This window comes from Cyanistes caeruleus, chromosome 1 (genome assembly GCF_971803275.1).
Source record: "Cyanistes caeruleus chromosome 1, bCyaCae1.hap1.1, whole genome shotgun sequence".
Taxonomy (NCBI): Eukaryota; Metazoa; Chordata; class Aves; order Passeriformes; family Paridae; genus Cyanistes; species Cyanistes caeruleus.
The window spans coordinates 108,995,503-109,023,155 of NC_141701.1; the positions used below are offsets into that span (position 1 = coordinate 108,995,503).

The 27,653-nt window shown below is 43.1% G+C and overlaps 2 protein-coding genes across 7 annotated transcripts in view; both read right to left on the reverse strand.

The window, feature by feature from the left end:
- On the reverse strand, window positions 1-26,016 carry BFSP2 (beaded filament structural protein 2). Its single transcript, XM_086849370.1, has 7 exons — window positions 22,193-26,016; window positions 13,749-13,831; window positions 11,678-11,834; window positions 8,062-8,223; window positions 2,954-3,085; window positions 2,275-2,495; window positions 1-1,533 (listed from the first exon to the last, which is right to left on the reverse strand). Exons 1-7 carry the CDS (start codon window positions 22,646-22,648, stop codon window positions 1,530-1,532), a joined length of 1,215 nt encoding a protein of 404 aa, XP_086705496.1. The 5' UTR covers window positions 22,649-26,016; the 3' UTR covers window positions 1-1,529.
- The window catches only part of TMEM108 (transmembrane protein 108), a 168,197-nt gene continuing 166,548 nt past the window's right edge, over window positions 26,005-27,653 (reverse strand). For 3 of the 6 annotated variants that reach the window (XM_086849335.1, XM_023919340.2, XM_086849332.1), the window contains one exon: window positions 26,005-26,348. In XM_086849335.1, coding sequence (XP_086705461.1) covers window positions 26,226-26,348 — 123 coding nt within the window. In that variant the 3' untranslated portion in view covers window positions 26,005-26,225. The remainder of the gene's footprint in view (window positions 26,349-27,653) is intronic. The other 3 variants (XM_023919344.2, XM_023919343.2, XM_023919347.2) reach the window with 1 other exon arrangement.

The following is a 27,653-nucleotide window of genomic DNA, read 5'->3' on the forward strand; positions in this document are numbered from 1 at the left end:
TTTATTTTTTTGGTTGTTGGGTAATCTTTTAATCCAGTAATTTTTTATAAAAATCTTGCAGGTGGTACATGCCAGATGGACTTTTTGCAGAGATTAAGTGAAGGATCATTTATCAAGCAGCTGCATCAGGAAGGATTTTTCATGTGTGAGGGAATGTACAAGAAAAGGCATGACAGCACTTGTGCCCTTATTCCTGTAATTCTCTGCTGGATCAAGTTTAATGGATTCAGAGGGTATTTGATTTTATCAGTCATTAAAATCTAAGTAGTAAAATCTAATCATTCTTAGCTAATGTTTCAATTAAAAATCAAAATATCTAAAGCCTACCTCTTGTATGTGCTCCATGCCATTGTGTTCTCTAATAGGCCATTTCTTAGTAGTCTTTGAGTCCATTTAATGAACTGTGTTGTCACCCAGTGTAACTGTAGGTCTTGTGAAGTCCCAATCCAACAAACACATCTGGTTAACTTCATCGCTGTGTGGTAACTTGTGAAGGAAAGCCAGCCATTTGCCTAAAATCTTGTGATAGGAGCTAAGGTTCATTACGTTTCTCTGAAAATGCAAGATCCATCTTGGCATCTTATGTGACCATACTGCATATCCAGTGCAACAAGTTTATCAATGTTTAGAATATAAAAGTTAAAAGTGAAAGATGGCAAATCTTTTTCCTCGTGATGCTGTCAAAGTACAGGAAACAACCTAAGGTCAGGTTGATGCTATGTGGACTCCTGTTCAAAACTGCGGCCAACCTACCTTGGAGGGATGTTGATATTAAGAAAGAGCAACCATATAAAAACAAATATAAAACTATATCAATATATCAAAAAGTATCAAATTTGCACAAACTGATACCCTGGCTTAGACTTTCAGTATACAGTAAAAAGATGTAACCTGGATGCAGGCAGAACTGCTGTTGCACTTTCAGCTTTGCCAGAAGTTTAGTCTAGACATAAAAATGTGTTTATAAAGTACTGTTGGGATGCTTGGATTAATGATTCTGCTGGTTTACATGTTGCAAAATTAATCACACTGAGGTAACAGTGCACTTAACTCCTTTGGCATTATTTGAATTAGATTTCACACTACTGAGCTGATGGTCTTGTGACACAACAGAGCACTCATCAGTTCCATGTGGGTGATGTGTGCACAGTGGAGGGATAGCTCAGTCTTGGTATATTTGTACCATGAAAAGAAAGAGTTTACTTGGTGGGAAATGGAAAGTTGATAATCTTAATCCAGTCCCCTCCAGCTATCATGAAAAATACTGGAAGAAAATAAAAAATCAAACAAAAGCCTGATATTCTTCATTTATTATAATTTTAACAACATGAGTAGATTGAAATCTGTAAGCAAAGCAATTACATGAAGAGGGTCTAATAAAGTTGTTCAAGCTACAACCTACTTTGATGGTTGAATCAAACTGAATAAAGCAGGCTGCTTGGATGGGTTTTTAGCTTCCACGAACATAATTGGCAGTGACATCTTTTACTTTAATGGCAGTGGTCTTCTGAGGGCTGGGAGTTTCATAATCAGCTGAAAAAAAAAAAAAAGATAAAAATTGGTCACTACTACGAACAGAAAAATTGCTGAACCATGTGAACCATGTTCTATCCTCAATTCAGCTGGTGAAATCTCACCATCTTCAGCAAGATCTGATTATTTTAAAATTCTCCCTGGCCTGAGCAGAAGAGCAAGTCAAAATCTGTGGATCTGATTCTCACAGGTTCCATGAAAAATCTTAAGAGTCGGAGCCACATTTCTTCACAAAAGGTACAGTCAATGGTCCAGATTCCATCCTTGGACTTCAGGGGGAACTTAGAAGCTTAGAAAGGGAGTTTTTCCAGGATCACAGCTATAGTATTTGGACTGTATTGAGGGAGGAGGAGGGATGGCATAACGTATTCATATGACAAAACAGCAACACATCTGCTTTGCAGCCACTAATGCAGCCCCTGGTTTTTTATATTTATAATTAACATTATAAGCCCCCTAGCTTTTTAATATTGAATTTCAAATCTTCAGAGAAGTGAAACTCATGGCATGTTCCCAAACCATGTCCTTCTGTGATAGTGCTGGAAACCACCCATCTCCAATATATCAGGAATCTCTGTCTGATGGGATTTGGTGTGTTCTTCCCCTTTGGCAGCTTCTCCAAACATCACCATCTACCAGCTAGCCTTATTAAACATGAGAAACACCCCAGTCCTCCTGCTTCCAGCAACCTCATAACCCCTTCCCAAGGAGAGTGATCTCCATCCTTTTAAGAACAAGTACCTGCTTTGCTCTCCATCCAGGAGGCAGTGATATGCAGCAATGTCTTTCTCCAGCTGTTGTTTGCTAGTCAGCAGATTTTCACGATCCCTCTGCTGCTGCTCAGTTTCTACTTTGATTTCTCCCATCTCTGCCTCCAGCTTGGAAATGACAGAGCCCAGGTTCTGCAGTTCGATGTCATGCCAGTGCTTGGCGTCATATAAAGAGTTCTCCAGACCCCTCTTCTGCAAGGGCAGGACAGCAGACAATAAATCAGTCAATTTCCATATGCTTCATAGTGATTTTTATTCTGGTTTGACCAATATCTCTATTGACTATATATATTTAGAGAATTATTTTCTTAGCTACCTTGATATTAAGTATTGTCATTACAAAAGTTGAAGCACTTGTACAAGGTGCAGATACTCCTCACATTGTCTGGTAGTACACTACCAAGCAATCTCAGTGAGATTGAATATGAATACACTGAAGATGGAAATTTGGAGCCTGGTTTTCAAATGTGGTACACTTAGAGCACCATTTCAGTCAAGAGCAGCCCAGAGATGTCTGGCATCTCTGGAAATGATCTCTGGTGGAAAATGGGATTCATTCTTAACTCTTAATCCCAAGACAGGAATGTTCCACTCAGAATGTGTGTTGAGTTTGCAGAGAATACACCCACTGAAAACCCAGCATTCCTTACCAAGGTTCTCAAAGATTCAGTTTCTGCTTGCAAGCTCTGTATTTTGCAGGCAGTTTCATGGAACTCGGTTCTGAGGCCCTCCACAAGCTCTTCCTCCTGGGTTCGCACAGCAGCCATCGTCTCAGCCTGTTGCTGGTGAAAGAAGGCGACTGTCATCACAGCATACGCAAGTTATGGTTTAGCTTCCTTACATCCCAAACTGACAGTAATATTTTCACAGTTTGTGGCAATTCTGACTCTAAGTTTGATTCCTGTGTATTAAATCCCTCAGTTGAACAATTCTGGATACTTCTTAGTGTCAAAATTATCATATTTTCTGGGCATTTACTGTAAAATGGCTTATGCATACAAGCGTATTTGTGTTATCCATGTCAACAACAGCTGTTCAGAATTCATACTTGTATGTTTAAAGTTATCTCTAAAGAGAAAAACATTGCTGTAATTGTTCATTTTATAGCCATACTATATTTCTTAAAAAGTTGTGTGTCTTCAGAACTACTCATACCTTAATTTCGCACATAAGATTCTATGAGTCAGACAGCAAGTCATATCACAGGGGTCAAAAAAAAATTCTGTTAATTAAGTTGTAAGTTAATTATGCTGTTTCCTGCTCTTGTGGCTTGGGGGATTTTATATGTGTTTAGTTCAGATTCCTTGAAAATAGGTGAAGGAGAAAGTACCTTAGTAAAAATAGAATTTCTATGCTTTTTAACAAGGGCTGAGATCAAGGTTTCTCTGCCCAGGGCTCTCTAGAAAATACAATTATTCAGCCACAATCTACATTTCTTGTGGCTGATGCTAAAATTAAACTATGCAAAATACTTCCATCCCACTCTGAAACTTCATCTTGACCCTGTTCTGCTTTTCTGATTATACATTCTTTTATTTAAAAAGTAAGATCGAATTTTAAAAAATCTAGGACCATACACCAAAAAAAGTTTTGTTTTTTTTACTACCATATGAACCCCACACCTTGCACATCGTGAATTAAATAGCCTCAGTGGTAAAAGGTCATTTAAGTACCAAGTAAGTCTCAAACACAAATTTAGATTTAAGAACCTGTATTGCAGAGGGCTGATTCCAAGCACCAAACCTGCCCTTTCCAGAAAATTGCACAGATCCTGTGTTTTCTGGAAATGCTTTGTTGGGGCTTGTGCCAGAGATATAATTCTACCTCTCTATTCCTGGTGAACCAGTGATCATGGACCTGCAACTCTTCAGGAAATTGTGTCTCCTAAGTGGTGTTAAGAGTGTAGTCTGCACCTGCTTAGGCTATGAGGACTGCAGATGTCTCTTTAAAAAGAGAAACACAGGGAAGGGAAGGTGTTATAGCCTATACCCATTACCAGAAGCCTGGCTTTCACATTTACCCTGCTGGTGGCCCAAATGCTACCTATAAATCCAGCTTGCCCACACCACAGGTGGCATTGAAGCCCTTCCAGGAGCTGCCTTAAGCTGTGAACCTGACTGTAGTGGTGTGAACAAGAGAGCAGGCAGATGGAGTAGATGGAGATGGCTGCACCAGGTCCTAAACACTGAGGAGGACACAGCAAGTGAGCACACGCTGAATGTACTCTAAAGCTTTTGGGACACACAAGGTTTCCCCACCCTCCTTACAGGATTACCAGCCCAAGTGTCCATGTGTGAGGCCCTGCTGGGCATGACACTTGGCCTCAGCTTTGGGGTTCCTTCTGTGGAGAAGTGCAGAAGTAGTCCGTGTGTCCTCTTCAGTAGGCAATTCATGTTTTCTGGGGACTTTTCCCAAGATGCTTCATGAGGTAAAGGCTATACATGTGGTAACCACAAACAACTGGATTAATGGAGGGAGAGGATGAAATCATCTTCCTAAGTCTTTATCATGTTGGTGCTTGAGTTTCCTAGGAATCTGTGGATTTCAAATGTCTGTACAGCTCCAAGCCAAGCATTGTGCATGAGCGCAGAATCCCTCAGTAGTCTGTTTTTCATGGAATCCAGATAATGAAAGAATGATTAGGAATGGAACACCAACACCCAGAGTAGACCAGCATGGTATGTGAAGAAAGACGGTTACTTTGAAAAGCTCTTGAGAGTTCTGGGAAAATTTTAGCCAAATGAGAGAAACTGGCATAATTCACAAGATTCTTCAGAACCTAATATGAGGACAACAGAGAAAGCTGTGTAATTGCATGCTCAGGGAAGAATATTTCCATGGGTCAACAGCTGGTCAAGAGACAGAACATAAAGAGGACAATTAAGGTCTAGTTCCATTAAGACAGAAGCTTAACAGCTTGATGCCTCAAGGTCTACTGCATTGGGAATGAAGCATGAACTAGAAGGATTTATGGATGACAGAAAACTATACGGATTAGCAATGAGCAGGGGTGGATGTGGATCAAACTACATTAATGAACAGCACATCAGTAAGTAAAGCATCTTTCCAGGGAAAAACATTAAATAGCATGCATGTCTTGCAAGGGTTTGAATCACCCACGTCAAATTGGGGAAAGATTTTGACCACTAGAGACAAAAAAGTGTACAGGTGAAACCAATGGACTTGAGTTTTGAGGTTACTCATCTGAAAAAGGCCTATGTGAAACCCCATTAAATATGAATTTAAATTGGTGTGTTTTGGTGGCCAAATATCCTTGAAAAATCTAGCCAAGATTGCAAATCTAGTCACAAGTCAAAGCAAGGTAATTAGTCAGAAAATATCAAAAATACTGCCCTCATATCTAAGTCAGTGCTAGGACATCAAACATCTTGGTCTGAGCTGGTCACAGGTACATCAGAGAGTAGGTGCAGAAAAAGGAAACTAAAATATTAGGGATCAAGCAAACCTCACAGAGAGACACTGAAAAAACTGGTAATGAAGAGCAAAGGAGTGCAGGGAACTGCTCCCCCTCCTGTGATGTCACAAAAGAGCAAGGGCGAGTTTTTTTCTGTGTGGATAACCAAATGATACAATTTAACTACAAAAGATGATATAAAACCACAAGATTAGTTGATAAAAGGTAAACTCTTGTCATCTGTATAAATAGTAGTAATCTGAATTGATCTGTGCCTGTAGGAGATAAGGGACACAAAACTGCGTCATTTGGGTTTAATTTGTGGAAAAAAAGCCCCTAGAATGTCTTACCAGAATCTGTGCAGAACCAGAACCAATCATTCCAGAAATCTGTGATATTCTGTTTCTTTGTTCCATCAAAAAACCAAACCAAAACAGGAACAATAGGCTAAGATGGCTGAGTAGGGGTGGGTTGGGTATCAAAGACATGACAGAGCAGTGTACTAAGAACTGTCAATTTTCTCCCCAAAAGATATCTCTGAGTAGCTAAAAGACCAGTTATTGAGGGTATGAAAGAAGAAGGAAGAAAGAAGTTGTAAGGGAATTTTTTTCACAGGAGAAGGGGGACGAACAGCAGGACAGGCAAGCAGGAACACTGAAGAATTTGGTGCCATCAGAGTGATGTTCATTTTGCTGAGACCTGGCAGAGTGGGTCAGGAACAGATTTTTCTGGGGAAAGCTCAAAAGGCTACTGAGGATGCCCTGGCTTTTCAGGGCTGCATGTGCTCTGTATGGAGGCATTCTCCAGGCTCGTGTAGTTTTTTACTGTGTCACTCACTTCCTTTGGACTGTATGAGCTAAAAATCAGACCCCACAGACTAACTTGATTTGCATAATAAGTCTGGCATTCTCACAAGCTTGATGGGACTTCTGGGATAAACCCCTCTGCTTGGCTTCTTGTATGTTTCCTAGAAATTTTGTTATCACTGTTGTCACAGGATTTTTTTTCTTTATTTTGAAAATTAACTCAGAGCTTGCACATATGTTTGCAAACATATTTCTTGGTTTTGTTGTTTTTTCTTGCTGTTTCGATACCCCTATACCTCTCATGGCAGCTCTTTACCTTGGAACAGGGGAGATAGTCTATATGGTTTTGCTAAGTATTTCAACAGTGCTGCAGCAGTTATGATTTCACCAAATTACATGATATGCTGAGTTGGAAGGAACCACAAGGATCATCGAGTCCAACTCCTGGCTCTGCACAGAACCATCCCCAAGAATCACACCATGTGCTTGAGAGGATTGTCCAAATACTTAGTGAACTCTGTCAGGCTTGGTGCTGCTTGTCAGGCTTGGGGAGCCTGTTCCAGTGCCCAAACACCCTCTGGGTGAAGAACCTCTTTCTAACATCCTACCTAAACCTCCCCTGACACAACTTCAGGCCATTCCCTCAGGTCCTGTCATTGGTCACCCGAGAGAAACAATCAGTGTCTGCCCCTCCTTTTCCCCTCAGGTGCAAGTTGTAACTGCAATGAGATCTCCCCTCAGTCTTCTCCAGACTGAACAGACCTCAGCTGCTCCTCACCAGGGTTTCCTTCAAGGCCCTTCACCATCCTTGTTGCTCTCCTGATTTACTCTGTCATGCTCTGCTGTAAGAGTCAACTCAGAATGAGATGGCTTCTAACATCATCCACTGAACTTAATGCTTCAGCTGTGCAAAAATACTTACTTCAGCCAGACACTTTGGAAAATGAGTGACCCTTCATGACAGAGAAAAACCTGCATTAATAGGCCGTCTCAGACTCAGCCTCAGAAGAGGAGAATCCCTGTTTAAAGGGAATGGCTATTACCATCACTTTTCATTTCTAAGTTAATATCTAGTTTTCCCGCTGCTGCCAAAGGAAGCGAAACCAACAGGGAGTGTAGAGGGCAATGTGTTTTGCCCTTATTTATGGACCCTTGTAAATTATTAAGTGGAAGAACAGCCCTAGTAAGAAGGGTAATAACAGTGGCTTATCCTACACAAAAGGTGTAAAGGTATCAACTGATTAAGTTAGTTTTCTTAGTTTTCTTAGCCAACATTTCAGAGCCTTGAAAGGCTCCCGCAGATACTGGCGATATGAACAGGGCCATTTCCACCAGTGCTTAACTCTGTGTATCCCAAGAAGCCTTTATATTTATAAGTGCATTCTCCTTTGGAATTGGACCAAAATACTTGAGATTTTTAGCATCTTTTCTATTTCAAGAAAACACCAAAAAACACCCAAAGATATTGCAGAATATTAGAGAGATTTTGTGTTTGCTTGATACCCTGTGATGTTGGAGTGGGTTACAGAGTGCTGACCTTGGTACGGAGCAGGGCACCTGTCTCAGCACGATTCTTTTCAATGTCTCTCTCCCAGTGGATTCTGATTTTTTCCAGAATGTCATCCAGGCCACTTCCCAGGGGAACATCAAGTTCTTCCAGCTGAGATCCAGCAAGCTGCTTGTATAACACCTTCACATCCTTGAACAAAAATAACAAACATAAAGAAAGTGAACTGGAATTGAATGGTATCTTCAGAGAAGCTCGAGGAAGAGCTCTTTTGGTGCCACAAACAGAGAAATTAAATTTGGTCCCAAAAGGTATCTCTGCATTAATGATTTAGTGCACTGAAGGGTTTCTCCTTCAGATGTGGATTTGCCTTGCTTCTGCATGGGGTCTCTTCCTGCTGATCTAGGGTACTGGAAGAGTTTTCCCCTTGGTGGAAGGAGACTGAAGCCCTGCACCAAGGCAGTACCTGGAGCAGCCCTCTCAACAGTGGCAAGTTTCTCCAGCAGCCAGTGCTTGACACATGCATGCTGCGTAGATGGGACCCAAAATCACTACATACATTGCCAGTAAAGCTGCAGTGTGGACTTTGGGCCAAGGAACTAAGAGTTTAAAGGTTATCAAAAACTCCTCCCTTGCTGCTGCACTATGCAGGAGCATGGGCCTGCATCTACTGGCAGATACAAGATGTGCAAAGCAGCAGGAGCTCTACAGCCTCACAGCTTGTGTGAGACAAGTGTGTGTTTTATGCACATGCATGTTAGATGAAGAGGATTTTCCTCTGTGGCAGCATTCTGCTCCTTCTTTACATTTAAGTGCTCCAAAACCATGTAACCAGTAGAGAATTATCAGGTCTAGAATTGCACACTTAAAGGTAGCACATCGTGTTCAGGGACACAAGAATAAATGAGATTTTCATATGTATCTTAACTGTCTGGCACTGCAGTCTTTTTATATCAACCTGTTTATCTGTTATTGGCACAAAAAAAAAGGTAGTGTAAAAGCATCTGGGAATTGTATTTGTAAGCAATGGCCTCTGACAGTGACAAGACTGGAAAAAATGGATGGGAATTATGTGAATTATGAATCTGCAAGAATGCAAATGTCAAAATGTGCCCACTCCAAGTTCACAAAACCTTCAAAAGGACTTGACATGGATTTGGTAGTGAGAGCACCAGTGGAAAGAAAGGTTTGAATTAGTTCAGGAAAGTCCTTGGGACTTTATTGTGCCAGAGCTCAGCAATAGTTGCTTCTAGCCTTTATTCTGTGACTTCTCTTAAGCAGCTTCCCCTGGTGCTGCTGCCATTGGAAAACCAGGCCTGTGCTGAAGTGGTTCTGCAAATGCTCAGGTATTCCCAAAAGGTAAAGAGCATCTTTCCACTCTGCTTTCCATTCCTTGCTGGCTACATGAGGATCAAGAAGGACAGGTGGTGTTCTCATTATGCCATAGGTACAGACAGAGAACAGCATCAGCACCTGCTTTTTTGGTTTCACAGCAGTCATTGCATTACTTGGAGGTTTAAAGAGGATCTTGTTTATTTCTATCATTTTTTTCTTTACCCTCTTATCTAAAACAACTGCCATCTTCTGCCATGCACTGGTCATGAAGCCACTGGTTATTTTCTGCAAAATGCCAGCCTTGGAATTAGACTGATGCAAGTAGAGAGCTGGTGATGCAACCTCATCTTGGCAAGCCAGTGTTGCTGAAATCTTGTGGTTGGAGGAACAACTAGTAAGAAATGTAAGGCAGGATAGTATCTTGCTTTCATGAACCATCACAATTCAAGCTTTATCTTACTTTTGAGGCACCAGCACAGTTGTTTGCTGTCCCTTATGAGGGATTAGTAACAGCTCCATATTAAAGTCCCCATGAATAAAGATGCTGATTTGTGTTCAGTCCTGAAATCCCTGCTGAAGGAAGTAAACCACCTTCATGCAAATAGTGTTGGTGAATGTAGTAAGTAGGAAAGTATTGCAAAATTGCGCAGTATGGGCTTCTCTTCTGGCAGGTTGTCTGTGGGGGTGCATCCTCTCCACCCACTCAGGATCCTCTGTGGTTTCAGGAATTCTTTATAGACTTCAGCCTTAATCAATCAATAGCTCCTGAGCAATTAAGCTTCCCTTAAGTTTATCAGAAACACTGTCTGTTCCTAGGAGCTTCTGTTGCCTAACAAACTTCTGTTCCCTAACTAAGGACAGGGACAAGATAGTCAGCTATCATAACCTTGGAATATAATTTGTCTGAATCATAGCCCAAGTGGAACAATGTTTTTGTTACCATACTTCTGAGGAAAACTCCAATAATTACCATCTTGGATTACAGCCAGGATGGAGATTGGCAGATGACTGGAGCCAATCATCTTGGGACAGTAGTCCTGAGTGAGGCCCTTTGAGATCTCCTGGACTGCAGTGGGCTGTGAGCAGCAATCTCCCTCTTACTGGGACACCTCTTGGAGCCAACAAGCTCTCGAGTTTGCAATACTCAGTACTTGTTCCCAAAGTGATGCTGATGGTGGGGCCTGGGATATCCCCACTACTCCTCAAGGCTCAGCCCTCACCTGTTGAGAGATGCAGAAGCATCTGATTTGAGTATTGCACTGAACTTGAGGGAAATTTTTAACAGGCACCTTTGTACAAACTTCTTCATGTCTGTTTGTGTGAGTGTGTGAATAGATTTAAATACCCTATAGCAAGTATAATATGAATACTGTCATCCCAGATCTACAGTCAAGTTACTACCATGCTTATATGAAATCCTATTGGATCATTTTGTAAATGTTAAATTAGACAGTAATCAGGTGCTGACAAATCCTTTAGCTATAAACCATTGACCAAATCTGAGGTAAAGTTTGGACTCAGCTGCACCTAATCTCCATCAAGAGTGTAGAAAGCAAGGGTATCTGCTCTGAACCTCAATGAGAGGACCTCCCCTAGCCCTTTTGAATCTTTGTCCTTTGGCACCTTTACTCTCTGCATCCCAAATTTCCATGTAAACCATTCTAGATTGACTCTAATCCAATTTTCCTTTGTGAGCTCCATTATAATAAAATGAACCTTCCCATCAAAGTTAAATTGCACTTTCACATCTCATATTAAATCTGCTTTTGCCAGCACCTTTGATGATGATTCTTTAGAGCCACTTCTTCATGCCACTGTCCCTGGGACTTGCTTTAGTGTTGTGCTTCTCAAGAGAGATTCAGTTTTGGGAACCGAATGCCTTGCTAAGCCAAGCAGGGTATTTTCATAAGAACCTGGTTAATGCTCAACATCAGTGCAACAGGACCAGAGCTGGTGCCTTGCACCTGCACTTTCTCCTTTCATCAGATCTCACTGCTGAGACGTCCACATACATCACTGTTGCAGCCCCTGGACCATCACATGGTGTCTAAGAAGAAGAGATGGCATCTCTTCCATGTCACATTTATCAAATGAGAAAGAGTTAACACCTACATGTAAGTAATTTGATAATGCCTCAAGGGTTAGTCCCCAGAGTTAAAACAGAAGAAAGAAATAGGAGTAGGTTTCAGGAAAACCCCCCCACCCAGTCATGGCAGGAGGAGTTTTAATGTTTGCTTTGCACTAGATGTATGATACCAACCAGATGAAACAGGCACACATTGGCTTTGCAGTGTCCCAAGTCTGGACTTACTTCTTCATGATTCTTTGACAGCAAAGTTAGTTCTTCCTTCATGCTTTCTATCTGACTCTCCAGATCCATTTTAGTTAAATTAGCATCATCAATCACTTTATATAGGGAATTAATTTCATCTTCCACTGCCTTTCTAAATGGCTGCTCATTTTCATACCTGCAAAGAAAAAAAAAAAAGCAAAGCCAAACTTCAACACAGCCCAGCTCAGCAAGTAAAACCTGTCTTTTTTTCTGAATGACACTATTTCTGCTAATTAGCAAATGTGTCCCAGACAGAGGCACAGAAACACAGACAGTTTACTTTGCTCTCACTTTGTTTCTTCATACGTGAAGTTAACAGCCCAAAGTACCCTGTCATTAATTCAGAGTGTAAGAAAACAGGCCAAGTTAGCAGTATGTGCTATGATGGTTATCAAGATGATAGGATTCCAGAAAAAGCATGGAGAGGCTAATGGTTTCTTGCTAGATCTGATATTTATATACAGTATCACCACAGGTGGCTTTTTCTCAGTTGTCTTGGCAGTAAAATGAGAATACATACTCACTTGTCTACATAAAAACCTTTTAGAGCAATGGTTAAAGAAAAAACATGCACACCAAGCATTACTTTTGCTAACAGACATGCTGATGGAAGTCAGGTCTATGTTCCAGGGTCCTGGCCCATCCCTAAGACCAAATGCCAGCAGAATCAAAGAGGAAATTTCTGTGGTTGCTTTGTCAGCTAGAATTGCTGCTGGAACAAACAGCTCATTTCCAAACCATGGCTGTAATGGCAGGGAAATTTTGGCAAGCAGTTTCTGTTCCACAGCACTGCTTTCTGCACTGCTCTTGCTTGTAACTTTTTGGTTTAGGCTTTCCATTGAAAATGTGGATTGCACTGTGAATCTCCTTGGGTGGGAGACATCTGTTCCAAACCTGTCCAGCCTGGGGACCTGGTGGCCAGGAAGGTTAGACAGAAGGGGTTGGCAGGTTAGTTCGGAACCTGCTTCAAAAACACTTTGTTCCTTGATAGCCACCTTCATTGCTGGGAGTTTAAAGCTTGGGAGAGCTAATCCCAGGAGCTTTCACTGTGCAGTAGATTGATTCAACATTGTTTTTAGTTATGTAGACTGCTTGTCCAAGTCAGCTGACACTTCTAAAAAGTATTTTTTCAAAACTGCATAAAATATAACATAACTTTCTGGATGTAAAGCCAAACAAGTATCTCAGAGTTGTACCTTTCTGAAATAAAAGGCAAACCTAAGAATGACTAACACATTTTGGTTTTATGGTTAAATAAAATAATGCTAGAGAGAGAGAAAAATAAATTTAAGAGATGATAAAAAACATGGGATATAAAAATCAATTACTTTGAAGTATGGTTTTTGTGTCAGAGCTTGCAAAAGCTATTTGTAAATGAATGAGACCATTATGAGTAAAAAAAGCTAGAAGGATCATGTCTCCTGAGTAAAAAGCTTCATGCACTCATACACATGACTATCAGGCTTTTCAAACAGAAAGACAATAAAAAATTGTTTTTTATTTAGTGTTTAAAATCTTCTTTTATTACTTAAATTTCTCAGTAAAGGGAAATCAGCTCAGCCAGTTTCTGTTTTCTTGTCTAATATTTCCACCCTGATGTCTGTAGTGGCGCAGCTTTTGCTTTGTGGCAGTAGCAGCATGATTGTAACTTCCACAACCACTTTGTTTTGGTACTGAAGTACTGAAAATTACAACTAAAAAGCACATGGAAGTTGCCCCTTTATAAAGTGCCAACCCAATTTTGAATGAATACTGGTCTCCCAGTGAGAGACCAATGTCTGTGTTAAGACAAATGTGTGTGTTAAGAATAGCTTAGGTCCATTTTGCTTGTGCTTGTGCACATTTTTGTTACTATGAATCTTAAAAATCTTCCAAAATAACATTAGCACCATCATTATTTTTCTCCCAAATCAGGGTGTTGAATATGAATATGCCTAATAACCTAAAAAACAAGTGCATTCTACTCCCTAGCATTATACCCCTACAAATTAAGTGTTCACAAAGGCAAAGTTTAAAGAAAGTGGCCAGCTGGGTGCCACCACAGGACTACCTGTCTTTAAAATCTTCAGCACAGGCTTGAATGTTCTCGGTGTGCAGCATGAGACGAGCATTTTCAAGGACTGCTTCACCCACCTAGAAGAAAGATACAACAGAGCTCAAGCAATGAAGAGCTTCAGCACACGTATCTTAAGCAGACGTACATCTTTGATTCTGAAAATAATCCTTCATCCTAGGGCTGTTCAAGTGACTCATTCCAGATAACTTAATCAATTATTTTTGTACACATAAGTTCACAAATTCTCCACAAATAGGCTGTAATTTGCCATCAAACTGCTCATTCCTCCTAAGCCCTCATCTTCTTGTAGCAACACATTTATTCTGATCATCAGCTCTTTGCAAGGGGCAAAATTCATTGCTGTGCTCAAGGTATTTTCATCATTTAAGTCCCACTTATACTTTCTAGATAGAATTTAAGCAGCACTTAGGCAGTTCCTATTCTACTTCCCATATTAGCAGTCCTCTTCAGGGTCATCCTCCTCAGGGAGCCACGGAATACTTGTTGCTCATGCTGCCTGTGAGCCCTCCTCAGCTCCCAGAGCATTGTTTTCCTTCTCCTGTGGGATTCTCTAGGCTCTTGCAATAGATATGAGACCCGAGAAGCCTTCAAAGATTATTACACTGATTGGAAAGATCGTGCAAATCGGACTGTGGTATCCTGTCTGGGCTGCATCTCTAATGTCTAAGAGGCACTTGAGGGGTAAGTAAACCAGTAAGGCTTGTGACTTATCAGCTTGCTGTGATTCAGGAAGGTTATATAAAATGATAAAAAGCTAAAACAGACCACTGCCTGCCCTGGAGTCACACGTGCACTGAGCTATGGAGGTGACCAAAGACATGTAGAATTCAGTACCAGGCTTAGAGTGATCACCTCTCAAGTAACTGTCTTGGAGCTCCAGTCGCCCCATGATCCATGCTGTCACTCTGGAAAAGCTGAACTGAACTTTTCTTTGATCTTTTTCAGGAGACACTAAAGAAGATTTGCAGTTAAAACTAAATCACCTCATGAATAAGATCAGATTTTAAGCTGTCCAGAAGAGCTCTTGAAGCAGAAAAATCTTTATTTAGATAATTAAGTCTGTAACTAAGATTGCAAATTACCCAAAGCGTTCTGCTCCTCCAAGGTGAAACACACCATGCAATGTGGAAACATCAAAGCTGCATCCAGACAAGTTATCTCAAGTGGATATCAAGTAGGATTGTTGCCCTGTGTTGCCTCATGCCCTGAGGCTCTTTGGTCACAGGGTGGAGGTGGGCATGCAAAGCTGAAGTTTCTAGGTGGTCATTAACATTTATCCTCATGGAGAGTGGCTTACTACTCCAAATGTCTTACAAATGTTTGGTCCAAAAAGTGTGTAATACCTGAAGGCATCTGATAAGGAGAAATGTGGAGAAATGCCCTGTTCCTTCACTGTCCATTATGTCCATCATGGATCAGAAAGTTAAAAGCACTCTACTTCTTTTCAATTTGATGAAGAACAAGAGTTAAAAAAGTTTTTTTTCTTAATTTTTACCTACTGCTACAAAAAAAAAACACAAACAGGGAAGGTGGATGGGGCTGGAGCTTCTTTCACACCATTGCATAGGAAACCTATTTTTCTTCAACAACTGTGGGATTTCTTGGCCAATTCAAATAATATGATAGAGGGATAGGCCATCTCAGAGACATCCAGTTCTAAAACTGTTCATGCAAATAGCATCTAGACAGAGGAGAGAGGTTCTGTAGATACTGCTGCTCAGGGGAAAAAAAAGAGCCTCAATTGCAGCATGGAAAAACTGGGGAGTGTGGCAAAAGCGCAGGACTCAGAGATCTCTTTGCCACAGGTGTGTGCAAAGAGATGATCCCTCACCACACACCAGCCAGCTCTGTTATCCAGCACACAGTACAGAAGAATTCTGTGTGCTCATTTGCACACAGAACTGGCTTCTCTTCATTGTTCAACCCCTTGTTTCCTTCTCCCTGATTTTTGCAGCCCCACTTTACCAGCACTATCCTAACTCTCCAAACCCTGGCTTGTCCATCTGTGGCATTTCAGAGCAGCTGAGCAGAGCTGGGACTTTGGTGACATGCTACTCTTCTGTCCCCAGGTTCCCTTGCACCAGGACACCTGAGTTTCTCCTGAAGGATGGAGAACTGACATTTAGTCAGCACAGAAGTAGAGGGACTTCCTTGACACAAGCTCTGAAATCTTCGTTGCTTTATTTTTCTACTTTTTTTTCTTTATTTTCTTTTTTCCTACAGTAGTTATTTTGTCTTCCTGACAGCTCATACATGTGTGGATCTTCACAGAAGCTTTAATTTTTTTCCCTGCCTCAATCAAGGAGCAGAAATGTTGCCCTGTGATTTGCCCTGCTCTGTTGAAACAGACCCATTTGCCTCTGGCAGGGATTACACACAGTTACAACATCTGACCTAAAGTCTGATGAAAATTAATGTCTTTGGGTGAATTTGGAACATTCTGTGAGCAAAAGTAATATTAAATCCTCTGAGCTGCACAATGTCACTCAGAGGCATGTTAGTAGTGAAGTTTAGGGGCTGAATCCAGTGAGAAAGGGCTTTTGGCCTGCAACAAAAGCAGAAGCAGTCAACAGCTGGTAAACTGCTGCTGCCTGGATTTATGCATCTATGTGGAGACAGACTGGTTTTTAAAAGTGTTTTTCATTAGTGGTTTTGTGGATTTATTGAGGCATTTGAGGTGACTTTTACCTGCCCCACAGTGGATGTCTTTACCATACTCCTGAGGATTCAGTCAATACCCCAACTCTCCTCTTCATAGACCCACAGCTAAAGCCAAGGGCTCAGTGAGAAGGTCCAGGGCTTTCCAAAACTGCACAAAACCCTGAACTATGCCATGTAAGTAAAAACAGTATAACCACCACCTCCCAAACTAATGTTGAGAAGACTTCAGGGATGACTTGCAGTGGAAACCAGCAGGCACCAATTTTTCAGCACTCCTGGAAATCACCTGTGGGCCCTTTAAATCTGACAGTGAACTTAAAAGGTAAGTAATTACACGGTAGTTTCTAACACTGTCTAACATGGTACAAACTATGTTTCCTGAGAAACTCCCTCTGATTTGAATGAACTGTGAAAGCCCTTTCCTAGGCTCCAAAAGAAGAGATCCAAGTCTTCCATCTAATGGCTCTTCTGTTTGATTTAATTCTCCTATTAATCAACAGCTGGATGCAAACACACAGCATTAGTGGGAGAGATTTGTAGCCACTTTGCTGACACACGTACTAAAACACATGATGCAGCAGTTTAGGAAACACTCTTCTTTGTGTCCATTGGGAATGAGAAGCCTTGCAATGCTGCAAGCATTCAGACATTGCCTCCTCTGCTTGTAAAGCAGAAGGCAGTGCTGTCCTGCCTCACATTTCTTCTGGGAGGCTTACGTCACTGATGCTCATGTAGCATTCAAAGAGCCAAAAGGGGAAGAGTTTAAAAAAATTAAATATTATTACTAATAATTCCTTTCAGTCACACATTGTCTTTCAACACTCAGTTCTGTGATGCACATCCACCTTTTGACCACAATTTTTTTCAGCTCTCGAATTAACAGTGAATATTCATGGTATTAAACATCCTAACTACAAAGCAGCAACATTTTTCTTTGATTTCACTGTGATTTTATGGACATGAAAATGCAATGTTAATTTTTTGGAAGAAAAGTCTCATCAAAATCTGCATCAACATACTGGCTCATTTGCTGGATTACAACTGGCATCAAGGATAAAACAGCTGCTTCAAGGGAGTGGGCAGCTGCCAGACTTGATAAACTGTGAAGAGATACAGACACAGGGAGAATTTACTACTAGCAACTGCTAGTGACTAGCAACTTCTAATTTTTAACAGAGATTTGGCCAAATTTGGCACGGCAAGATTCACTGTGCCTTTCAAATTCTTAGCTGTGCTTTATCTGTAGCTTTGTATACTTTTGTTATTCTTACAAATGTCTAAATCCTTTCTGACTGCTATTAAATTTGTGGCCTCAGGTGTGGCCTGTGATAATGAATCCCATGGTTTAATTATTTATGTAATGGAAACTTCTCTGGCTTGTAAGCTCACTTCAGTAAAGCAAATGCCTCCGTGGGGAAAGATCAGATGTCGATCCAGTCTTTCCTTCCACACATGCAAGGAAATAGTTGATACCAGACCATTGCCTCCAACACAGTTTAATTCACAATTAAATCAGGCTAAAAGCCTGCAGCCCACTGCCAAGCAGTAAAGTCTTAATGGTCTTGGTCATGCTTTCCATGTTGAACCCTTTCTCAGAGCCTGAAGGAGGAAACCTCAAAGGCGGCAAGAGCAGCATTTGTTGCATTGCCTCAGGAAAGGTAATACCTGGAGAGAGGCTGAGATTGATGGCTCCTCTGCTGATTCCTGCTGCATCCAGGGAAATTCGACTCCATGTATACATCAAATATTTTCTAAGTACACAGGGCTGCATCAAAGAATGCCTGGTTCTCAAAGCAGGAAGGAGACATCTCTTAAATTATCTGTAAAACTGTAATGTTGCCCAAGCACAAGGAGAAAACCTCACACCACCTCACAGCTGCCTGTGAAGGCAGCCCAAATTTATGCTGTTGGAGGTGGCTGAGAGAAGATCACTACAACTAATTCACTGCCATTCTCTGTAGGGCAGTTGATCAAGCTTTGTGCCATTTTGTAGGAGTTTGTTGTACGCTTACATGAGTAGCAGAATGCTATTTCACCCATTTACAGACACTGATCACGCACTGTGTTGTGCTAGAGTGTGCCACAAGTAACACCCAGCAGCTCTTCTGACCCTGCAGCAAATAAATTAGTGGGTGTGAGTCCAAGTGTGGCAATTCCTCAGGCTGTTAGACCTGTGTGTTCTCCAGGCTTAATATTCACACTGATTAAATGCTGATAGAAAGGCCAAGTGCAAATAAAAGCAGCTCTATTGAAAAACTCTGGAGGTCTTTCAAATGCTCCCAGCCATGCACAGGATGTCATGATCAGTCACAGCAGTGATAAAATTGGTCCAGGATGTTGATGCCTTCTCCTGCTTTTGTGTTTCCTCCTGTGATCTGAACTGCACTGTGTGTCACCTCATAGACGAGTTAAATCTGTGTCTCCCATGCAGCTGTAACTGAACAGTCATGGAGGCTGAGCTACCCTCTTCTCTCTCAGAAACTCAGATTGTTTCAAGCATCCACTTCTCCCAAGTGCTGCCCTGTACCCTGGGAAGAAATTGCCATTGCAAACAGTCTCCTATTCTGCAGAAGAGACACATTTGATTAGAGATAGAGTTTTCCACAAGAAGACCAGGATGAAGCCTGGAGAAGAAGAGTATGCACAGAGTAAAATTTGTATTTCTGTCATGAAATTGTAATTCTGTCACATGAATTCCTCTTGGCAAGGATTTCTCATTTCCCTCTTTTTCTGCAAAAATCCTCTTGCTTTCTGCCTCTCCCAATTAGTGTGTGTCCACCTGCTCTGCTTAAAGCCAGCTGCCCAGGCAGATAATTAACCCTGTGAGCTGGATAGTTGCTTTCCATCATTCAGCTCCCACCAGTGATCCCCTGCTGCAGCCATAGCTCTGACAATTGCAAGGAAACATGAGTGGTTTCTCCTGAGGGACCCTGCACTCACACACACCCTCTGAGTCCCTCACTGACACGTTTTTTCCCTTAGCTCTGAGTTTGGGAGATAGGCTGGTTTTGCTTGCAATGCAGCTACCCGAAATTTGGGATGCTGGAGCACATCCCAGGAAGGGCGGGAGGGAAACGGGACTTCAGGTCTGCTGGGGTCTCTCCTGAGCCACTGCAGAGATGGGCCTGTCACATTTGTGATTTTGAGACCAGGAGAGTCCTTTGAGGCCATGTCCTTGTCTTCTCATTAGCAGGGCAGGAGGAAAGGGCTCCTGCTTAGACCCCTCCCAATTGTGTCTTTCTCTTTGCTGCTCCTTCTTGTTCAAAAACTGTTCCTATCATGAGTGCGTGGGCTAAACCAGGTGCCTGCTTGAGTGTTTTTTTTCCCCCAAAACTTTCATAGCGGCTTTATGCGAATGGCACCGAGGGGTTTTATGGCTGCCAGGGATCTCTCCTCACTGAACCCATGGGCCTGGACAGGAATCAAAATGAGTGCTCAGATTTTACAAGAAGCTGAAAATGGGGTGTGCCACTCTCAAAGAAATCAGGGTGGATGTGGACATCTGCAGAAAATCTGAATATATTTACAAATATTACATTTAGGAATGTATCTGCCAGGTGCCTCTCATTTCTGCTACACCTTGCTCCTGAATGCCTTTTACTTTTCTGTTTGGGATATGTCGTGGCAGGAGGGTTCTGACTTTGTGTGATTCCAGCTGTTTCTGCAGCAACTGATTTTGACATTATTTTAATAAATGTGATGGTTTTGATGTTGATGCTGGCATAATTTTTCCAATTAGCTCCAGGACGAATGAGTTAATTGGTGTTTGGGCTGGATAGGGTTCTACTTTGATTTTTGGTTAAATGCTTAATAAAAAAAGCAAAGCAATCTATTAATCAGAATTTTACATAACAGCTTGGATCACATCCGTGAAAGACAAAACCCACTAAGTGATGCCTCTTTTATTGATTTAATTGAAGCAATTCAGAAAATTTTATGTGTTCTCTGATGTGTTTTGATAGTTCAATAGATACGGATGATGCTAGTCTTTTTCTGTTCTTTTCTATGACACTCACCAATGCTGTTACTACATGGCTTTATTTTTCTGATTTTTGTATAGGAAGAGACCGATGTTCAGGCTAGATCTCATTATGAGATGCTCCTATTCACTCATAAAAAAGAGGCAGAGGCAAGGATGACTACAAAGAAAGGCTGAAAGGAAAGCAATTTGGATGAAAAATTATTACATAGCAGGTTCATCTGCACTGCAATGTTGGGTGTTTATACAATGAAAAATAGAGTAGTCCTTCCTAAAGTACTTATTGGTCCCACATTTTGGTCTCAAACATAAATTTCAGTAGGATTTACAGATAAAGTCTACAACTGCAAAATAGGACACTGGTGTGGAGAACACGGGATGGCAGCTGCAAAGGATTAACTCCCTGTCCTCTATCCAAGTCCCCTTCTTCTCCAGTAAGATCATATGTTCAAAGAGATGGCTTTTTGTACCCCAGATTCAGAACACCCCTTTACTTCAGCAGCTGCTCCCTTCAGGAAGCAATGACATCATTTACTAGTAATAAAAGGTGGAAACTTTAAAAGCTGGTGCTTAACTAGGTGTTCCTGCTGACATGATCTTTGTACAACAGCTTATGCCAACACATTCAGAGTTCAAGCAATGTTTGTGATGTTCTGGGAGAAGACCTGCCGTAATAATACAAGGAAAAACGGGCCAGACCAAGTTAAAACACACAATTGTCCCAGTCAGCTTAAAGTTGGCTTTCAGGCTTTCTGAATACCCAGTGATGGCATTTTCTGTGCCTGCACAGCGCTGCTGGGAAGAGGTGTGAGAGGTGTGCAAGATGCCAGACTCCAGGTCTTTGGAATCCCGTCTGCTCCCACTGGCTGGGAGCTGGGAAGCCAGGCTTGTGTGGTGCACCAAGACCTCAGCAGACAGAGCCCTGTGTCTGCTGCAAGCAGGACATCAGCCTGCAAGGCTTTACTGGCCAGCAAAAGGAACTCCTTCTTGTCCATGAGGTCAATACAGACCTCATTTCGCTGCCTCACAATAAATATTTGTGCCATATGGAGAAGGTGGGAGTAAGGGATGGTAGGGTGGTGGCAAAGGAAAGGAAGGGAGTCACTAATTTGTAACCATGTAATTATTATTTCTAAATAAATGGAGCTTTCGAAAATGTTATTAAGCCAACAAGGGAATAAAGTGAAAATCTGAATTGCTGATTAAAAATAAAACCCACAGCGTGCTTGTAATGATATCATGTTAAATGATAACCTAATTCAGTCCTAGTAGGTTTCTTTCAATAATTTTGATACTCAGTGTAATAACCACAGATTTAAAAGAAGAAGGGAAAAAAAAAAAAAAAAAAAAAGGAAAAAACCCCCACCCGTTCTAATCGGCCCAGACTTCGGCGCCTTGGGGTGCATTTCAATCGCTCTCATGCGCACGACGCCTGAGGCAATCCTCCTGCTTAATAGGCATAATAATGCTAATTATCACGAAGATAGATTTTAAACCCTCTGTCTAGGGCACCGTGCCTTGCAATCAGACAGCATTCATGAGCAGCCTGGTGCCCGATGACCCGGGCAGCTCCCCCGGCTGCCGGCAGCGCTCCGGCGCTCGCCTGGCCGTGAATCGCCCCCCGGTTCTCACCTGGCCGTGAATCGCCCCCCGGTTCTCACCTGGTGGTAAATGGCCTCCCAGTTCTCACCTGGTGGTAAATGGCCCCCCAGTTCTCACCTGGTGGTAAATGGCCTCCCAGTTCTCACCTGGTGGTAAATGGCCCCCCAGTTCTCACCTGGTGGTAAATGGCCTCCCAGTTCTCCCGCAGCGCTCCCCAGCTGCCCACGCTGGCCGCCTTCTTGTCCAGGTAGACTCTGATGTGCTCCTCCAGCTCCTGGTTGACCTGCTCGAGAGCCCGCACCTTCTCGATGTACTCCACCAAGCAGCCATTCAGGCTTTCGTAGGAGAGACCCCTGCCCTTATCCAGCCCCGGGGCCAGGGGCACGGCGGCGGCGGAGCTGCGGAGACCCTGGAGGAAGACGCTGCTGATGCCCAGGGCTCTACGGGACACTCGGGTGCCCAGGCTGCTCACGCCGCCCGTGGGGACGGTGCCCACGTAGACGCCGGGGGGTCTCGACAGGCTCCCGCCGCCTCCGACGCTCACCCGGCGGCCGGGCGGCCCCGAGCTCTCGGCCGTGGAGGTAGAGGGCTGCTGCCCCAGGAAGGACGACCGGCGCCTCGGCAAGGGCATGCTGTCGCTCCGGCCTGCCGAGCACCGCCGCTCAGCCCGGCCGCCTCGCCCGGCACTGGCGGGAGGGATGTGCCGAGCCCAGCAGCTCGGGGCTCGCTCGGGATTTCGGCTTTGTGCGACGGCTTTCTGGAAGGGGGCTTTGTGCTGCCTGGGAGCGCCCGTCACATTGTCCGGGCGGCTGCTGGGTCAGCAATCCCATTTCAGGGGAAATCTCCCGGCTGCTGCTGCTGCAAATGTGGCAGATGAAAAGCACAATGGTGTTTATGGGGACAGCGGGACGGGGATTCAGTAGAATGCACGTGTTAAAATACCAGCAGTGCTTTCTACGCTGACACCCGGATGATTTCCTACCCTTACAGTCACAGCTATCCAGTTATATATTACAGACGCATCTGCTTCTCGCACCAGTGCTTGCTCCAGACACAGTCTACTTCAGTAAGACATTTCCTAACTCAGCATAACACAAACCTCTGTGGAGTCAACTGAGCCACAACTGAGCAGAGTTGAACCAGCCTTCTGCCACTGCAGGGCATCGAATGCTCCCCTGGGTCTGCTGCAACTTCTGGGTTTCTTTGCAACTCGGCTTCACCACCCACCCAAGGCACATTGACACAATCCCAACAGGTTTTATAGGGACAAGCAACCTCATGTCCACCCCTTCTCAATCATTTTAACTCCACATAATCAATTGCACTTGTTCAACAAGGGCCTGCTTCACTTCTTTGCCTGCATAACATGGGGACAAAGTGAGGCAACTGTGAACTGAAAGAAAAGGGCAAAACAGTCCTAGACACTTAAAGCAGAGAAATGGGGAGATTTTCCCGGCTTTTGTTCTTATGCCACTTATTCTTTGCCTACTAGTGATCAGGTGGGTAGTTTATAGGTAATAACAAGTATTAAGTAGCATTAAGTGATCCTGGTACGGTGTGATCCTTCACAATACAGTGTTAGGCCTGGATTTTTCTACCTACACACAGGGATACTTCACAGCCAGGATGCTGTTCCAGTGTAGGATCACCGTGTGCGCATCTTTGTAGGCACGATTGTAATGTGCTGATGTTGGGCATTGCCCTAATGCAGTGTAGGTTTGTGCAGGGGCAGTGGTGAGTCTTTGGCGAGACAGGACACAATCAGAAATCCCTGCCTTCCACTGCTGCCTAATCCTGGCTCGCTGGGTTGATGGCTGGAGTCTGTTTCACTTGTTTTTTTAAGTTTGAGAACTGCAAGGCTGCTTACAGCCAGGTCACCATTTCCAGGTTGTGTGAAGACTGGGAACAGCCCAGCATCTCTCAGCTTTGCAAATACTTTTGGCTAGCTTAGGTATTCTGCCTTTGGAATACCAAGGAAACTGTGCTGGCTAAATGAGAGGCATCCTCCTGTATTTCTTACACAGTATTTTCAGTGTAGTTGCTCTGTGTCAAATTAGAAAATCTCCCTTGCAAAAGTGATACCATGTACAGAGAACAAATGTAGTAACATGGACTTTTTTTCTCAAAGAACTGAATTTAGTTTTCTGTAACCTTGTTCCCTCTGTCCACCTCCCTCTTCAAATAAAAACAAAGATCCTTGTGGGATTGCTTTTGCTCTTGGCAGTACCCTCAGGGATTTTACTCTCCTATCAGTGGTTTCTAGGAGGCTGTTTAGTAATTCATCGGTATGATCACAGGTATCATATTGCGTAGCATTTATCCCACAGTGAAAAGATATATTCCCAAAGTGCCCATCCATGCCCATCCACAGCCTTGTCATCCTGCCTACACTATCACCTCATGAGAAAGCCTTGCACTACCCTCTGATGCTGACCAGACAAACAAATATCCAGGAGAGTCCCTGTAACATCACAGTCTTCCAGTTTCCGGAAGCCTCTAGTCTACAGTCCACACAGCAGAAGCGAATGTGTGGGATGGTGAGGAAAGGAGGAGCAATGAGGCCTCTGTGACCCCCTGAGGCAAGTCTGGGTCTGACTCCAGCCATCATTTAGTAAAGCTGTCATGTTGCTCTGACCAACAGCAGCCACTGGGACACTGCTGTCAAGTGGGAACAGCTGGACCAGATGTGCCACTGCTGTAAGTCTCTTTTCTAGCACCAGCTGTGGCTCACCCTGAATAAGGCATACGGTTAATGATGCTACACGAACCCTGTCCTGCCCAAACTTGCCTTTGATGCAGCCAAGCATTAAACCTGAGTAGCTGGTAGGGTGGCAGGGAGCAGCCAGCTGGAGCAGGGGCTAAACTGCCCCTCACAGCCTGCTCCTGATGAAGTGAGGAGTGAAAGCAGAAAATTGTCTAGCAGAACTGGTGGCCAGAGGTGGGGAGAAGGAGGACAAGGCTTCAAATAGCAGCCATTTCACTTGCTGAATGACATAAAAAGAGTAATTTGAGAAGCAAAACTGAGAATTGGTCCCACAGTAACAGTTCTGGGTTACTCCAAGAGAGAGCATCGATTTGGGCCAAGTCATTCCATGTTTCCTATTAGTCTCGCCTTGCAGCAACCTATTTTTAATCCATCATTTAGGCTTTGTTCACCCTTACTATTCCCCTAACACTATTAGAGTCTGCAATCTAGACTTAACAGGGTAGGTCAGAATTGCCATTTTGCTCTGAAATGCTGCATTTTCATTCCTAAGGGGGAAAGTCCCAGAGAGGAGAAGAGGGTATGAGGAAACTTGATTCAGTGGCACCAGCAGTCTACACATGCAAGATAAATAAAACAATGGAGAAGGGAAAATGTGGTCAAAGCCACAGCATTCAATTGGAAGCAGTCTCTAGTGACCAGACTGCAAGATTTTTGGTAAAGGAATTTTCTGTTCCTTTGAAGGGAGCACTCTACATGCCTTCTTTTGAGGCTGTTTGATCTTCAGGAAATAATTCTAGGCTTTATTGGGCTGAAGTGTAGCAGCTGTGAGTCTAATGTGTAGTGTGGTTAAAACAATTATGCAGGAAAAAAGGGCCATTCTCGTCCTTGCTCATATAAAAGAGTTTTGCAGCTCAGACTGGAAGTGGGACAGTAAAGGGCTCATCCCAGTTGGTGCTCAGGCAGTACTGGAGTCACAGAAAGGACACAAGACTGGCAGAGGAGCTGTACAGACTGCATCTGGCAACTGAACTGGCCCTGTCTGGTTTGCATTCTAGCTTAGCAGCCTGAAGCAAAAGAGTGATTGTCTGAAGTAGGAGAAGGGACAGTCACTGAGCAGAAATGCTTATGCTCAGCTGAGTGATATCATGTAGGATGCAGGATGATGCACCCACCACACGCTGCCTGCACCAAGAGCAGCCTTACTCAGTATTTTTCCAGACCATGTATATCTAGCAGCAGTTTGTAAATGAGAGTAAAGCAAACAGACCACCTGACAGGTGTTTTGCTTAGAAATACCTTTATTTTATAAAGCCACAGTTTGTTCTGTAAAGTTTTACCACACTTATAAAAAAGGGGCTGACAATTCTGAGGGACAAAAGAAAAGCTGAAAACATTTCTTGTAATTCAGGGTTACACAAAGGTTATATTTATAATATATATATATTTATTTATATTTTGGAGACAGTAGAGATGAAACTGCAGTACGGGGGCAGCCGTGGGCTCATATTTCGGAGACTTGCTCGTGTCCCACAAACAGCGTTTCCTGACAGAAGGGGTTCACCAGGACCATCCCGCTGTCGCGGTAGTCGCCGTTGGCCGGGGAGCGCGGCTCGGACAGGTGGTCCTAGGGAAAAACAGAGAAGCAGATTGAGCACTTCACACCCTTTGCCCTTCCTGAGCACAGAAGACACTCCTCCCAATCCCCCAAAGGTGCCTGAATGTTGTGGGCTGTGACTCTGGAGAGCCATGTTTGGTGAGCTGGTTTCTCCCTTCGCCAGGCAGGAGGAGCTGTTCCTCCTGAGTGAGTGAGAAGTTCCTCTGAGGGTCTGCTGATTCTTTCTCAGCCTAGGGACCCAGAAGCCAGCTGCACCAGACTTCCAATCCCTTTGGAGCTTCCACATTTCTTGGGTTTTTTCCCAGTTTGACTCATTGCAAGTGTTTCCTGTCTCTCAGCTGGGCTTGACTCCTCAAGATGCATTTTCACCTTCTTTTTAAGGTTAGAAAGCCACATATATGGGTCTGAGCCACCCGAGCATGTCCTAGTTCAGTCATGCTCTGATCAGGTTTAAATGATTCAGCTTTTGAAGATCATCTTGTATGTGAATAGGCCTGACATTTGATTTTGGGCAAGCCAGACCAGGTCCTACCTTAGACTGAGCAATATGATTGCCAGCAAAATGGGGTTAATGAAGTGACTGTGACTGTCCAATCACATCTCAGAGGTTCTTTTCCAAACTCTTTTTTTTTTTTTTTTAATTTAGTCACATAAGCTAGTCAGCTAGCTGTTCTGAAAATCACTTTAGTATAAACTCAGATTCTCCACTGTTTCTAGGTTTTAAATACTTTTGAACTAAACTGAATTATTCTCTACCTCTGAGGCTAGAGAAGAGATTTCTATCAGTAGGATCACCTGCCCATGTGTGAATAATGCCACTGAACCAGTCAGATCCCTTAAGTAAAGGCTGATGAGTGTACATTACCACCACCACCACCACACATCCCCACATACTGATGTTCTGATTACTTTTGTAGTGGGAACACTCATTCCCTGAACTGGTATTTAAGAAATTACAGGCAGCTCCTAAGACACAAACGTACAAAATTTCTTTGCGTTATTAACTCCCCCCCAGCCTCCTTCTTTTATGCCATGTGGCACACGTGCAGCTGACTGACAGTCAGCCAGCCCAAAGGGCTCTCCTTAAGCCATCATGGCATGGCTTGACATTGGCTGTAGGCTCACAAGGAAGAGAAACCCAGGAACAAATTCACCTAGAGGCAGTTAACGCCCGTCACCAGGCAGCAGTATGGAACACATCTGCAGTGGCTGGGAACAGGATGGCAATCCAGTTTTGCTGGCTTGTTTATCCCACCTAATAGACGTGTAGGAGTGAGTCCTTCCCTAAAAGCTGTTCCCCTGAACATGTGTAGG